The 14267-nt window shown below is 39.4% G+C and overlaps 1 protein-coding gene across 5 annotated transcripts in view; it reads left to right on the top strand.

Annotated features, from left to right (window-relative positions):
- Positions 1–13715, top strand: part of CREB1 (cAMP responsive element binding protein 1) — an 88099-nt gene extending 74384 nt beyond the window's left edge. For all 5 annotated transcript variants that reach the window (XM_019523453.1, XM_019523455.1, XM_019523454.1 and 2 more), the window contains 3 exons: positions 612–794; positions 2474–2624; positions 8700–13715. In XM_019523453.1, the coding sequence (XP_019378998.1) occupies positions 612–794; positions 2474–2624; positions 8700–8844 (479 nt within the window). In that variant the 3' untranslated portion in view covers positions 8845–13715. The remainder of the gene's footprint in view (positions 1–611; positions 795–2473; positions 2625–8699) is intronic.
- Positions 13716–14267: the final 552 nt, after the last annotated feature.

The following is a 14267-nucleotide window of genomic DNA, read 5'->3' as shown; positions in this document are numbered from 1 at the left end:
AGAGAGAAATAAAGCTGATATAGGATGAACATTTTTTCTATAAGGAGTGGAGAAGCTGGATGTGTGCATGTACAAATGGGGGTAGGAAATGGGATATAAGCAGGAGAAAAGAAAAATGGTCAAAGGGAGAAAAAGTTGAACAAGATAGATAGGGCTAGAGGAAACTGGAGAGGATAAGCATGTGATTGTGAAATTACAAATGAGAGAAACAAACAAGCAAAGAAGATGGATGCTTGCTGGCCAAGAATTAAAATTCAGCACTGAATGAATAGAACAATATTTGATTCTACTTTGAGGGGCTTGCAGCTCCTCAGTGACATGATCAGAGAAGCAAAGGTGCAGGTTGAGCTACATTATTCTCCAACAGAAAGGTGGTAGCCTTAGTGTAGAGTAGAAAGTTATTAGGTCACTGTTGAATTGTTCTTTTTTAAAATAGTCACATGGACATGTATTATTTAAAAGGTACATAGTTGTGCAAGGGATTTAATTTATAGTGTTTCAAGCAGCTCCTCCACATCTGAGTTGTCATACACTGCAAGTAACTATGCATAAATTAATTATATTGAGTACATTAATCTTTTAATTGCTATATTATATTTATTTGTTCTCAGTTGCCATCACCCAAGGAGGAGCCATACAGCTAGCCAACAATGGTACAGATGGAGTACAAGGCCTCCAGACATTGACCATGACCAATGCAGCTGCAACCCAGCCTGGCACCACCATTTTACAGTATGCACAGACTACTGATGGACAGCAGATTCTTGTACCCAGCAACCAAGTTGTTGTACAAGGTAAGAGACATCATACTTGATCAAACTGTAATGTTTGCTCCTCAAAAATCTGATTGGCAAAATAATTCCTGTAAATATGTCAGAAAAGGAATTGCGTGTTTTGGCACATATCATTTTATAAAATGAGCAAAAGAAGTTCTACACAAACCTATTTGTAATATTTTCTTGGAGCCCTTTCCCCTCATTCAGAACAAACTAATATATTTGTGGATATAAAAAGTACTTCTGTCTTAATTCCTAATTTACTGATTGCTCTTTGCTTACTTATATTTCCTTTGTTCTTTTAAGGGAATTTTACACTCTGTGCCCCAAGAATTCACAGTGCAGATTCCTTTAGCGCAGGGGTGTCAAACATACAGCCTGTGGGCTGGATCCGGTCCACAGAACAATATGATCCAGCCCGTGGGTCACTGGACCCAACCCTATGCCCTATCCCTGGCTCCACAAACTGCCCAGCAGTGTACAGGCTGGGTCTGGTACACAGGCTGGACCCAGCACAGCATAGAGGTTTGGTCTGGGGCACGTGCTACATGTGGCACTCCGCCAGACAGGCCCTAAGCATTGACTCCAGGGCTAGTCCATATTGGGTCATGCTAGAGCCAGCACTTGGAGCTGATCCAGCAGGGCACTACATGCAGCACACATCCCACGTCAGCCACCCGTGTTGCATGCAGTGTTCACAGCCAGTCCAATCTCATGTGCTGTATGCTGCCTGCACCTGCTGCCAAATTTGCTGTGCACATGGCATGTGGGGTCAGTACAGGGTATATGCTGCCTGTAGCACTGGGTCCAGCCCCCACACTGCAGGTTGTGCTCACCCCATGCCAGCCCCATATATCATACAAAATAAGCCCTGGGACCTTCAGAGGGTCAGTCCCAGTTAGGCCTGTAAACCAGCCTAGTGACCCTCATCCAGCATGACTTTGACACCCCTACTTTAGACCTCCTGGTTTCTGCAATGATAGTAGACTAAATGTGACATTTTAGAAATGTTTTCCTCCCATCTGGGCCAGGTTACTGAAAATGTTCATTCTGTAAAGGAGCTTTCCTTTTATTAGCCATTTATTTCCCTTAGAAATAACTTTTCCTTTCTAATGCTGGCACTTTGAAACAGCGATTGTTTAAAAAATTGCGGTTTTTAATTTAAAGGATCATTCTAGCGAAACAGCAATATACAATAAGCTGTTTCAAAAGTTAGTTCCTAAATTGCTTCTGTGCCTTTTCTAGAAACAAATCCTCTGCATACTTGCACATGTAATTACCAATTTGCACCTTCAACTTGTCCTTTTAGAGCACACAGAAAATATTGTTTGCCTAAGAAGATTCAGCTTATTTAGATTTATGACTGTGAAGTCTGTATACAAAACAGAACAGTCAAAAAATACACTGAAAGACGGCAGGATCAGCAGCTGCAGTTAACAGACACAATTAATCCCTCTTCAGCGAGAATGACTGCAACCATGAATATATTAAACTAAAAATGAATTGCCATCGATGATCCAGATGTTAATCTTTCCTACGCTGTAGTCCAAAACTTTTGCCTCACTTTTTATGGTTCACATGTTTAGATAATGACCAGGTGTTGTTCACACAGTATTTTAACAGTGACAGTATTTTAACAGTGAAGTCCCACAACACTGTTAAACCTAACACTATGCTTCCTTGTGGCTTTATGTCAGCTGCCTCAGGAGATGTGCAGACCTATCAGATTCGCACAGCACCCACCAGCACCATTGCACCTGGTGTGGTCATGGCATCATCTCCAGCACTCCCTACCCAGCCAGCAGAGGAAGCTGCACGAAAGAGAGAAGTGCGCTTAATGAAAAACAGGTATATGTGCTTAGTTGATTGTCTAAAAGCTTGTATCTCAAAGCTGTGTATAGAATTAGTGTTGAATATTTAATACAGTATACACATCACATTTCTCATAGGTATGAAATAGAGTGGGAATGTAGCTGTCTATGCAAGAAGATTTGTAGTCTCTCTTCTTTTTCATGAAACACTGTGGCTAAGTACAGACACTTGGGGGTGTTGGGGAGGTTAAATCAATTAAAAATGGCAGCCCATATTAGGTAAGTCAGGATGAAGGTAATAGTGGGGGATTTGAGAGTAAAGTAGGCTGTAGGGGATCAAGGGATGGGAGGGCAGGAGCAACCCACAGGTAGAATGAGAGGGGTTCCCCTCTCCCAGCGAGCTTACACCCCCATCCCTCCCGCCTCTCCCCCCACCAGGACTTACTTGCTTGGCTCCGGCAGCAGCAAATGCCGATAAAAGCAGCTGCATCCAGAGTGGCTTGTGGGATGGGGGTTGAGAGGGCTGGCTGGTTCGAAGTGGGGTGCAAAAAATAGACCAGTGTAGGGGTTGGCAGGGTGGTGGGGGTGGTAAAAAGAGCAGCCCCAGGGCTGGGGCCAGTGTCTGGGTTTTCCCAGCCCCAGAGCTGTGCAGGGAAAATGTACAGTAGTGCAGTTTGACCTAAATCGAATAAGTTTGATACTACATAGATCCAGGTTTATCTTAAACTGGGTTCTGCAATTTTTAGACTGGTTTGTGTGCCTGGAACTTCTATACAGTGACAGGTTAGACTTACTGAGACCAGGTCTGTAAGTGTACGGTCAACATTGGGATGAGCTAAGTTTAAATTGGGTGGCCATTTTGAACCTGATTTAACCTCCTCAAATGTTGTACTTATCCTATATAAAGTTTAATGTTCTCTAAAAAAGCAAAATAAGAAAATGCATCAAGTAACTCTGTGCATTGTGACTATGAAACCATATGCCAAGGACCTTCTATGAGAGCTGCAATATCCTTTCTGTCAGAGTGTGTGGTCCACAGTAAATAGTTTACTAGTAAAAGGGGAATCTTGTGGTCTTGTTTTACTGAGGAGAATGTCTTAGGCAATGACATTAAGTATTTTTCTTCAAGGTAAAATTGTTTTTAAAGTAAATACATTCATGCAGTCTCCTTCCTTCTGTCCTTGATGTTGATCTTCTCTTTGTTCCCCCTTAGTGCTTTACTTCTAACTCTGGATTTTCTTTGTCTCGCCCCATTCTCATTTTTTGGGACTTTGGTTCCTTTAGTGTTGATCTCTGGAAGTGGAAGGGACCAAGAGGTGCATCTACATGTGCAATTAATGTGAAGCAGTAAACCCCAGAGCATATTGCCCCAGAATGTATTGCTCCTATGTGCTCCATTTGAACGTGTGCACAGGACTGCAGCACATTGAGGGGAGGGGCTGGCTGGGGCACAAGGGTGTTCCAGTATGGAGCTAAATGGCAGGCAGCCCCCACACTGAAGCACCTATATACCCCAGCCAGCCAAGGCAGCATCTACATGTGCGCATGATGTGGAGTTAATTAGTTTATTCCAGCCTAATAGGGCATATGTATAGATGTGTGACATTTACTGTAGAGCTAATTAGTCTACTCCACAGTAAATGTCTCATGTGGAAACACCCAGGGAGAAAGACTTCTCTGTTCCTCTGATAGTCAACAGTGGTAGCAGTGGTGCCGGAGTCTTTACTGTGGGCCTTGAATGGTTGGAACAGCAGAGACTGTTGATGAAAAGAGAAACAAACTCTCCTTGATCCTGTTGCTGAGGCTTGGTTGTAGGAGCAAGAAGTAAGAATAGAAAGAAGCTGTGAAAAAAATTCCTCAAAGCCAGATGACATGATGAGCAGATGTGGCTACTTGGAAAGGAGAGGAGAAGAGGGCTTAGTTGATTTTGCCCCATCACGTTTGAGATTTTCTCAGGTCCCCTCAATTGGGATCCCACTTAATCGCAGCAGGCCATGTGTTTGATACCTCAGTTTTAAACACCATATTTTAGGGAAATGGCAGTGCTTTTGGCATCTCTGTTGCTAGCAGAGGACATTAAAGCTTTAATTGAGAGTGGCTTGAATGAAGAAATGAGTGCTGAAATGCAGAATTCACTTTTGTTCAAAAGTTCACATGCCATCTTTCTCTATGGCTTGTCAGGTACTAGTAAGTAGTTGGTATAATTGTTTACCTTGCTGTGCCTTCTGCTTTTAATAAAATGTAGTTAAAATTCTCAGGCCCTTAATTTAGTCAGAAAAGTTACTGTAAAGAAAGCTTTTTTACTTGGAGAATGCCAGAAAAAGATGGGAAACTAACTCAATTTGTATTAAATAGATGTTTTCTACAGGAGTTATGTTATGCAAAGTTTTGCTTAGCTTGCTCATTAAATGGGTTTTCAGAAGCTAAGTTTCATAGAGAAGTGGGGAAAATGAGGTGGGAATATCTGAGGTGGATGGGAAGATGAAACCTACTGAAGCAATACATCAGATATTTACAGACAGTACTATATAGTGGTTTTAAAACTTTGTAATCTAGCGTAACTTCCATGATTCTTAATAGAAAAACGATGCCCAAAAACTTGGTTGTGAAACAGTCACAGTTGCTAAATACATAACATAACTAGTAGAGCTGTGCAAAGCTTCAGTCTGTGATTTGATTTGGCCCAATTCAGTGGCTGAATCTCTGCATCCAGATCAAATCAGGAGACCCTTTAATCTTGCTGAATAGAATCAAAACCCTCCGAATCAATTTGGAGAGATTCGGACGTAGACGTAACTTTAAATGCTTTTTGTACATACCTCAGGGTACCAGGCAGTTCATCAGTGCTGCAATGTTTGGGTGGATGGAGCGCCCCATAGGAGCGCGGGGAGTGCTAACCAGTGTGCTCAGCAGCAGACCCGGAAGTGGACCAGAAACACTTCCAGTCCTCTGCCAGGAAGAGCACGGGGGGGACACCCAGGGTCTCCCCACAGCTGAGCCAGGAGGATGGAGGGGCCCCCCTGCATGCTTGGCGGTGGACCTGGAAGTGGACCAGAAGTGCTTCTGATCCACTTCCGGGTTCGCTGCCAAGCACGTGGGGGCCCCCTGCGCTCCTGTTGGACACTCCATCTGCCCCAGCATCGCAGGATTCATGAGCTGTGCCTGGTACCTTGAGGTATGTAGAAAAAACACTTGAAGGTGTGTCTGTGGCCGAATTGCTAATTCTCCAAATCGGCATCAAATCTTCAGATTTGGATTCGGGTGAATTGAATCGGGGACAGTGACCCGAATCAACGTATAGAATAATTGTCCCCAATTCAGGCCGAATCTGAATCGAATATGGCCCATTTCATACGCCCCTAATAACTAGTTCAAAGCCAGAGAAACAGGGTATTCAAAAGCTGTCATCCAGCAATGCAGGCTCTGTAAGTGCATAGACAAACATAATTGTACCACTTTTAGAGGCTTCTGATTCAAACTGTTAGGATACAGTTCTTTAGTTTGCATGATTCTGTAGCAAACATGGAAGTTCTGTTGCTCCAAACTTTAACCCTGCTTCATCCAGAGGCAAAATTAGGGTGTTTTAGTTCACTTATATCACTACAGGCTCATGCAGCTATAACAGTTGCAGCATAACAGGTGTTCCATGCTCCTGAGCAGCATCTCCTTGTCCCCTTTTAAAACCTCTACAAATCTCTGTAAACCCCTAATCCTCTACCTAAAGGCATTATTTAACCTTGCCCATTAGTGCACATAGTTTCATGTATTACAAATTAAAATTGCCTTAAACAAGGGGTCCTCAACCTCAGCCTGCTGGCCAGATCCAACTCCTGGAACCATGTCCTCCAGTCCATGGGTCTTCCCAGAGAATTCACAGTAAGCCCATGGGCCATGGCCCTGCACACTATATCAGGTGCACAAGGCGGTGTGGGACCCAATCTGGCATGCAGGGGCAGCCCGTGGACTGGCCCTGCACCATTCATCTGGCCTCTGAATCCAAAGCTTTAAGCAATACATTAAGCCACATCCAAGTTTCAGAACTGTGCATTATATGAGCTCCACTTACAGTTCATCTCCCTACAAAATTTTGGTTAGAATGTAGAAAGCATTCTTCCACCTGCCCTACAGAAGAAATGCAAAAAAATGAGGAGAGATTCACTAGTAATGACTCCATGGTTAAGATTGAATCCTGAAACAGGCTTAAAACACAATTAATTCCTGATTTGGTACATGTAGAAAACTGTCCAGTTTTGGTTTGACTTCTTTCATGAATTTTCTATAGGAAGCATCTGAAATTTGTCTGGGACTGATGTCTGTCTATGTCAGCCTGAACTTTTCTTGCTTCTAATTGGTGATGTGAGGTTTGACTTAATTATTTTAAAATGGTTTGATATCCCAGAATGAAAGACTTTCTGGATCCCAAAGGCATCCAGCCCTCTTGCACTCTGACCCCAAACTAGCATAGCCACACTAACAGATTCCCCTAGCTGGGGAGGATGGTCACAGCACCACATTAACTGGGGTACACCCAGCCAGCACAGAGACTTCTCATTGACTGTCACCACTTTCCTTGATGAGGTTAAATATTGCCCATCAGAAATTCCAGTTACTCCAAGTATCTATTGGATCCAAATAAGCATTAGTTACTGGTCCTTTCAGGTGGAAATAAAAGTTGTCTTTTGTCACCTTGGTGTTGCCTTAAAAATTTTTACAGCAGTACAAGAGTGAAAGCAAGTGGACTTCCATACTCTTTGTCATACCACACATGCCCAAATTTGTGGTCGTGAGCAAGTTAGTAATAAGCTCTGCTGTTTTATGGTGGCAGGCATCTATTTCCTTTATGGTGAGGGAGCACAGGCTTGGACCTGTCAATCCTGAGATGTATCTGCGTGGCTTTCCCTGCTTCTAGTGACGTGCCCAACAATCTTTGGGACTCATCTCTAGAAACAGGAAAAGGGGAGGCTCTGACTTCCCCTGCTTTCAGAGACATGTCCCAGAGATTTCTAGGGATATGTCTGGAAGCAAGGAACATGTCACCAGTTGTCCTACAAAATTAATGGGTGACGTGTTTCACCCAGTGAAGTGATCAGCTGTATCAGCATAGCTGATCTGCTTCATTTGGCGACATCTATTTCCAACCTTAAGTCTGATATATGCACATTCATTTTTGAGTTTCTTTCCACCATGTGCTTTATTTCAGTGTTGTAACTTCACCTTTTTAACTATTTTTCCTCTGAATGTTGTTGCTGTTAATTTTGGTGCCAGGTTAATTTTTTTGCTTCCGTTTTAAGAATGTTTAGCAAAATGTTGGCATTACTAAGGCATTTCCATTGATGTTCTTAGCATTTTGGCATCAGCAATCATGCTACTCTACTGTCTGAATTAAGCACCAGCACTACAGTTTTTATAAGTGTTGCGGATTCATCAATGCTTCTTGGTTCTAACATTATCAATACAATTGATAGTGGTAAGGTAATGAATTGTGCCCAGGTAGTTGCTAACAATGAGTTATATTCTCTTAAAAGTGGGGATGGGGGATGATCTATCATTTGAAATGTTTTAATTTTAAATGCAGTGGCGTGAACCACATCAATGAAATGAATATATTGTTAACAGGGTTTAAATTATGTCAAATATAGGAATACCTTAACTCTCACTTCTGTTGTATTAGGCAAATGAGTCTAATAATAATAATCATTGTGGTCATTACTTGGTTTTTATGTACAAAAAGAAAAATTAAGCTGGGTCAGTGGATGAACATGGTTTTTACTTTTTATTTTTTTTATAGAACTGGTAGTAAAATACCATATTCTATACAAAGGATGTTGTGATGTATTCCATTTAACAAAAAATACCTTTCAAGTTTACATTTTGACTGGCAGATTTTTTTGGTGTTGACTTTTTGGTACATTGAATGTAAATCCTTGTGATTTTGAATGTGGACAATTTGAGATGCGATTCAATACAAGCCTACCATTTCTTCCTAAATTAGAGTTGTGTGTAGTTCTACATCCATGTTCTAAAATGGGTCATGTGAGTTTGACCAGAAGAATCAATTAAAAAACAGCTCATCCAAATTCTCATAGTTTGAATATCATCTTTTGCTTTACAGAGAGGCAGCACGTGAGTGTCGCAGGAAGAAAAAGGAATATGTGAAATGTCTAGAAAACCGAGTTGCTGTGCTTGAAAACCAAAACAAGACATTAATTGAGGAGCTAAAAGCACTTAAAGACCTATACTGCCACAAATCAGATTAATTTTGGATTCCCATTTTCATTTGTCAAGGTGGGATAGAGACTAGTTTTGGCCACAACCAGAAAGACAAAGTAAACTTTTTATTTTCTAAACATTTCTTTTTTTCTATGCGCAAAACTGCCTGAAAGCAACTACAGAATTTAATTCGTGTGTGCTTTGCATTAAACTGTGAATGTTCAAACACTTGCCTCCACTTCTCCCCCCATCACCAAGTCTCCTGAGCATGATGAAGAAGAGAAGACTTCTTACTCATCTTCCCATCCTCTTCAAGGAGTAATAATGTTCATTTTGTGAAGTTTTGCTGTGTGGAAGGGTTCTTTTATAATGATTTCAAGAATCTGTGCTGAGCTTTTTTGATTGCCTTAGGGACACAGTCACCCCAGCCTCTTGGCCTGAAGTACTTTGTAGGCTACATATATAGAATAGGCCTGGTGCAATGAAGAAGCAATGGTTGCCAAATTGATGCATGCTTTCACATACTCATTATAACTGTAAAGATATACAGCTGAGTGGCATGCCAAACAAAGGGAGCTCCACAAACAGATTCTTTATATGGAGACATGGGAGGGAAACTTCTTAATAAAACAAGCCCAGGAGGCTTTTTGGTGTTTAATCTGTAGTCTGTCCACCCCTCCTGGATTGATAAAACTTCTTCATGCCTCAGAAACAAATGCATTATGGCACCAATTTTGGTCAGCTATTGCTTCTTGGAGCAATTATGTGTATTCAGTATTCTGAACACATGAAAAGAAATCACCAACTGAATGAAACATAGTAATATTTGGATGGGAAATGAACTCAGAGTAAACAAAGGTACAGTAGCGGACAGCTTGTGTTTAGAAGATAATTTCATGTAAATGAGAGGAATGCATTAAAGCACTACTTGTTTTTATGCAACTGAGCAGTTGAAGTATAGCCAACTCCATGTACAAATTGATTCGTGAAAATGAAATTTCTTTCTGGTATCCCCCATTCTTTCAAACAGTTTGGTTATCTGCATTACTTCACATGATCATTGCTTTTCTAAATTCTTTTTCAAAACTTGAGGCCCCTCTGTATACTGAAATTCATATTTTGGAGTGATATCTTGATATCCAGAAGGATCTTGAACATTGAGGAGGACTAAACATGAATAAATATTCCTCGCTAAAACCCACTCTTCATGGAGCAATGCAGAAGCTGTTTGAGGAAAATAGCAATTATTAATTTGCCCCTATTAAGGTTAAATTACATAATTTATTCATTGGATTGGTATTAATATAAAGGGTTGGACTGAGCAAAAGGTTCACACATGTGAAGAATTTTACTCTCATTTCAAACAATCAGGCTCTTTTGTGTGCACTGAAGGAACAGCTGTCTTTTCCCAGAAATACATTTCAAGAAACAGTAGAGGGTATCAAATTCAAAAGAGTGACTGCTGTACTCAACATTCATATATCCATTATGTGTCAAAAACAATCATGTTCAGTTTAGTTTATCGGTCCTTTAAAGCCAGACTGATATGTTAACTTGGTCATTTGAACTAAGTTTGCTTTGGGCCTCAGGTCCTGGTTACTATTTCAACCTGTCTGTATATAGACATCCATACAAAGTCTCTGGTCTGTACAAATACTGACCTATCCAAATATTAGCTATATCATATATTTTCCCATTCCTTAAATCTGTTTTAAGATAAATTTTCCAATTTGAACTTATTTTAAAGAGTTATAGTCAGTGTGATATTATAATAAAAGATTATTGGGAGGACTAAAAGTAACTGAGTCAAATAACTCTAGCAGTATTAAAGGTTCTGGTTTCCTCATTTGGGAGGGTGCAGTTTCCAAGAGACTTAAGAATGAGCAAGGTTAAAATCGGAGCATTATAATTTAATTTAGGGCTGTTGATAACTTTGGGTCCAGTTTTGTTTGTATGGATGTGAAACAAAAATGGAACAGAACTTTTGCAAGTACGATAGGATGAGTTTTCAAGTCTGAGTAATTTTTATACGTGGTCTATTTTTATCTGCCGTAAAGGATTGATTGTTCTTTTTTTTTTTTATGTAATCAGTTGCAAATTTATTAATTTCACGATCAAACCTAGAGAAAACCCTAAAATTCTTAAATATGCTTTTATAAGAATCAGCAGATTCTTAACAATTCAAAATATATATGTTATAATGAATTAATGCCTGACTGTAGACAAATGGCTTACCAACTGCATGGTATTTTTTCAGAATTAGTGCTACAAGCAGAAGCCTTTATGATATTGCAGGAGTGATCTCTATAATGCTGAGCTAATTTATTTCCTCATTTAAGCAATTAAGTGTAATGGCCCCTCCAGCTTTGAGAAATTAAATAATGCTGGATGTGCCCTACATGAAGCAGACCATTTCTTACTATAGATCCAATTATTTGCAAAAACAGGTTTAGTGATGAACCTGCATGAAATTAGTAGACTATTTCAGATCTGTTCCTTGTAGATAATTGGCACTAATTAGTACCCTTGCTGATAGTCTCTTAGCAAAGCATCCAAGAACTGAGTGATCCGTGGAAACTGAGCTGCTAGCCCCAGATGTGCTTCTTTATAGGGCAGTGTTGAAATGCTCGTGAGGCAAAGTAGAAAGCTCCTGTTGCCATTGTCCATGTTGTAAATGTTCTTTGAATGCAGCTGTTAGGGTTATCATTATAGAACCTGTCAGCATTCAAGTCACACTGAAAAGAATCTCATTTTAAAGTATACAAATATTTGCAAGAATCCTTATTTTTATTTATGCAGCACTGAGGTTTTAGGGACTTGGATTTGGTTCATAGAAATTTAAAAAACAAATGAACAATAAAATACATATTATTTTAGACCAAGTACAGGGCTGGCTGAGTTTACCTGTATGCTTTACGTTCATGTTGGCCAAAAAGGGGAAGACAAATACAATCCAGGAATCCTTTCGTATGTCATTAACACACCAACTAGCAAATAGTAAGGTTAGGGTAGTCATCTTTTTATGAATTATGGGTTAATTGGCTGTAGGTCAGAAATTCTGCTGAAAGTAAATGGAGGACTTAGTTTTATATCTCACAGTTCTAAGTTTTCAAGAGTTGATAGCTTGGTTTAAAGTGAGGGTTAGAAAGGGCTAGACCCATTATGTTCATAATAACCAAGAATTGGTTTCAAATATAATTTTTGTAATATCGTTTTTTGCAAAACAAAAGCACCAAGCTGGCAGTTAAGATATTGTCAGAGGTGCTCTCTTAATTTAGATATTCTTGGAAAATAATACATATGTATAATATATGTACATATATATATATATATATATATATATATACACACACAGTATATAATCTACAGCTCTGAGAGCTTTTAAGTCAGGAATGCTGAGTATTATAGTATATTGAGGTCAGAAAAAATTTTTACTTTTGTGTGTGTGTGTGTGTGCGCGTGTGCGTGCGTGCGTATGCGTGCTTACATTTTTCAGTAGTTTTGGGCTGCATTATTTTGGCGCTGATTTTATTTTGTTTTGTGCTTTTGTTCAGTTATCCATTTTCTAGAATTTTACTTCATCCTTCATGGCTCTTGTGTTTTTCTTAGATGGAGATTTTGAATTATGTAAGCAAATGTTTAAAAACTCACCACCCCTCAAGATTACTCATTTTTGTGCTTTGTCTTTTTGGCAGCTATATAATAAAGGCAAAGGCAAATGGGAGGGTTTTTTAAGGAACCACTGATAAGATTTCTTTTCATCCTGGGTAGAGCCTATGCATTTTTATTCAATCAGTGATTTCACCAGATATTGACAGTGGCCAAGCAGCGTTGCTAGTATCTGAAAGCACAATTTCAGTCAGTCATGCCCTTCAGGACAAAGTCATCTGTAGGGTTCTGGCTGTTCTGTCATTTGTTTTTGCATCTCAGACCTACTGTCTTTTCTGGTTCTCTGTGTGGACCAGAAAGTTGGTGGGGTGTTTGGAACCCTACAAAGGCTCAGGAATAAAAAAAAAGTTTGATTTAGCAAAGGAAAAACAGCTCTGTATGTAATATTTCTGATGTAAATTTATACTATAATTTTTAATCTGGGCTTCCATTAGACAGACAGCAGCTGCAGGCAGTCATCTGTTAATTAAAACTGACATCTGCTTATTTTTAATTTTTAAAAATTGGTAGCCAGTGCGATTAGCAGGTTAAAGCAAAGACAAGTCTACACTTTGAAGTGAGTTCATTATCAGTGGTTGCAATTGTATGGCAGTTCATAGGAGGGTTTCAGTGAATTTGAGACCCTGTTCTTATTGACATTTTTTTGCCCTGAAAAAAGGTTGCAACATAACATCCACCCATGACTTAACAAAAAGGTTGTGTATTTATTTTTGTTACATGATATCCTTTGTAAATGTTTGATAAAATATGCACTTTTAGAAACAAAACTACAAAAAAAATGAGATCTTGATGTTAGTTTTGTTTGAGAAGCTCCCTGGCATGGTCATTACAGACAGCTATACATGTGTCTCAGTTGTCTCCAAAAATCAGTTGATACTTTCATGAATTAACTTTCAGGATGAAGCCTATCAGTACCTGACTTTCAGCAGGTACTTCTTCAGAATGGAAAGGGATCTGAACTGGCAGTACTGAAGTGTTACAGAGTGTAGTGTCTCTCAGCAATATGAATGTTGAATTATTTTAAGACAGAACTAGTTTAGAGATCTCAAATGAGAAAGGGGAATTAATTTGGAATAGAAAATAACACATCTTCAATCACTTTACTCCTCTTTCCCTCATTTGTGAGTTAGCTACACATTGCAGGAGCTACAGCCCACGAAAATAGAACCAATAGGATTTACAAGCTCTTGGTACTAGGAACATGAGTTGCATTTAGTGATGATATCTTGTCCATTAAGGTAAAAAAAAATTAAAAACTACAATTAACTCTTTGGCAGGGGCAATGAGGGGAGTTGATGACTTTATTTTAAGGAAAGCAAACTTTTTAAATGCACAGTAAATTTAATTTATGACTGTGGGTGGGGACTGGTTTCCTTAATTTTCTGAATTTAGTAGAAATAAAAGACACTGATCATAGAAGAACCTGAACATCATGAAGCTGAATCATTTTGGCAGGTTAAACCAAGGACAAGTTTACACTTTGTAGTGATATGAAATAATACTCTGTTGAGAGGGTAATGTCTTTACTTGTGATTGGTTCAGCTCTAGTGGTTTTATCACAAAATCTTCATGTCTTTGGAGAAGAGGGACCAGATTCAGTTTGTTAAAGAGGTTTGTATTTCAGGTGTTTTACCTTGGAATGTGTTTTTAATGTATTAAAGTATAGCCTGTTAAGAGGGCTGAGCCCATAAATGTGTGTAGCACGAATTAAAGACACTGATCTGTCTGCATTCTGATACTGCAAGTGCAGGTCCCAGCTAGAGTTTTTTGGCTAACTGTGTAAGATAGTAATTTTAGATCT

This window comes from Gavialis gangeticus, unplaced genomic scaffold (genome assembly GCF_001723915.1).
Source record: "Gavialis gangeticus isolate Ggan-Ray unplaced genomic scaffold, GavGan_comp1, whole genome shotgun sequence".
NCBI classification, from domain to species: domain Eukaryota; kingdom Metazoa; phylum Chordata; order Crocodylia; family Gavialidae; genus Gavialis; species Gavialis gangeticus.
Note: the sequence above shows the minus strand (reverse complement) of the source record. Positions and strands in the feature narration are given on the sequence as shown.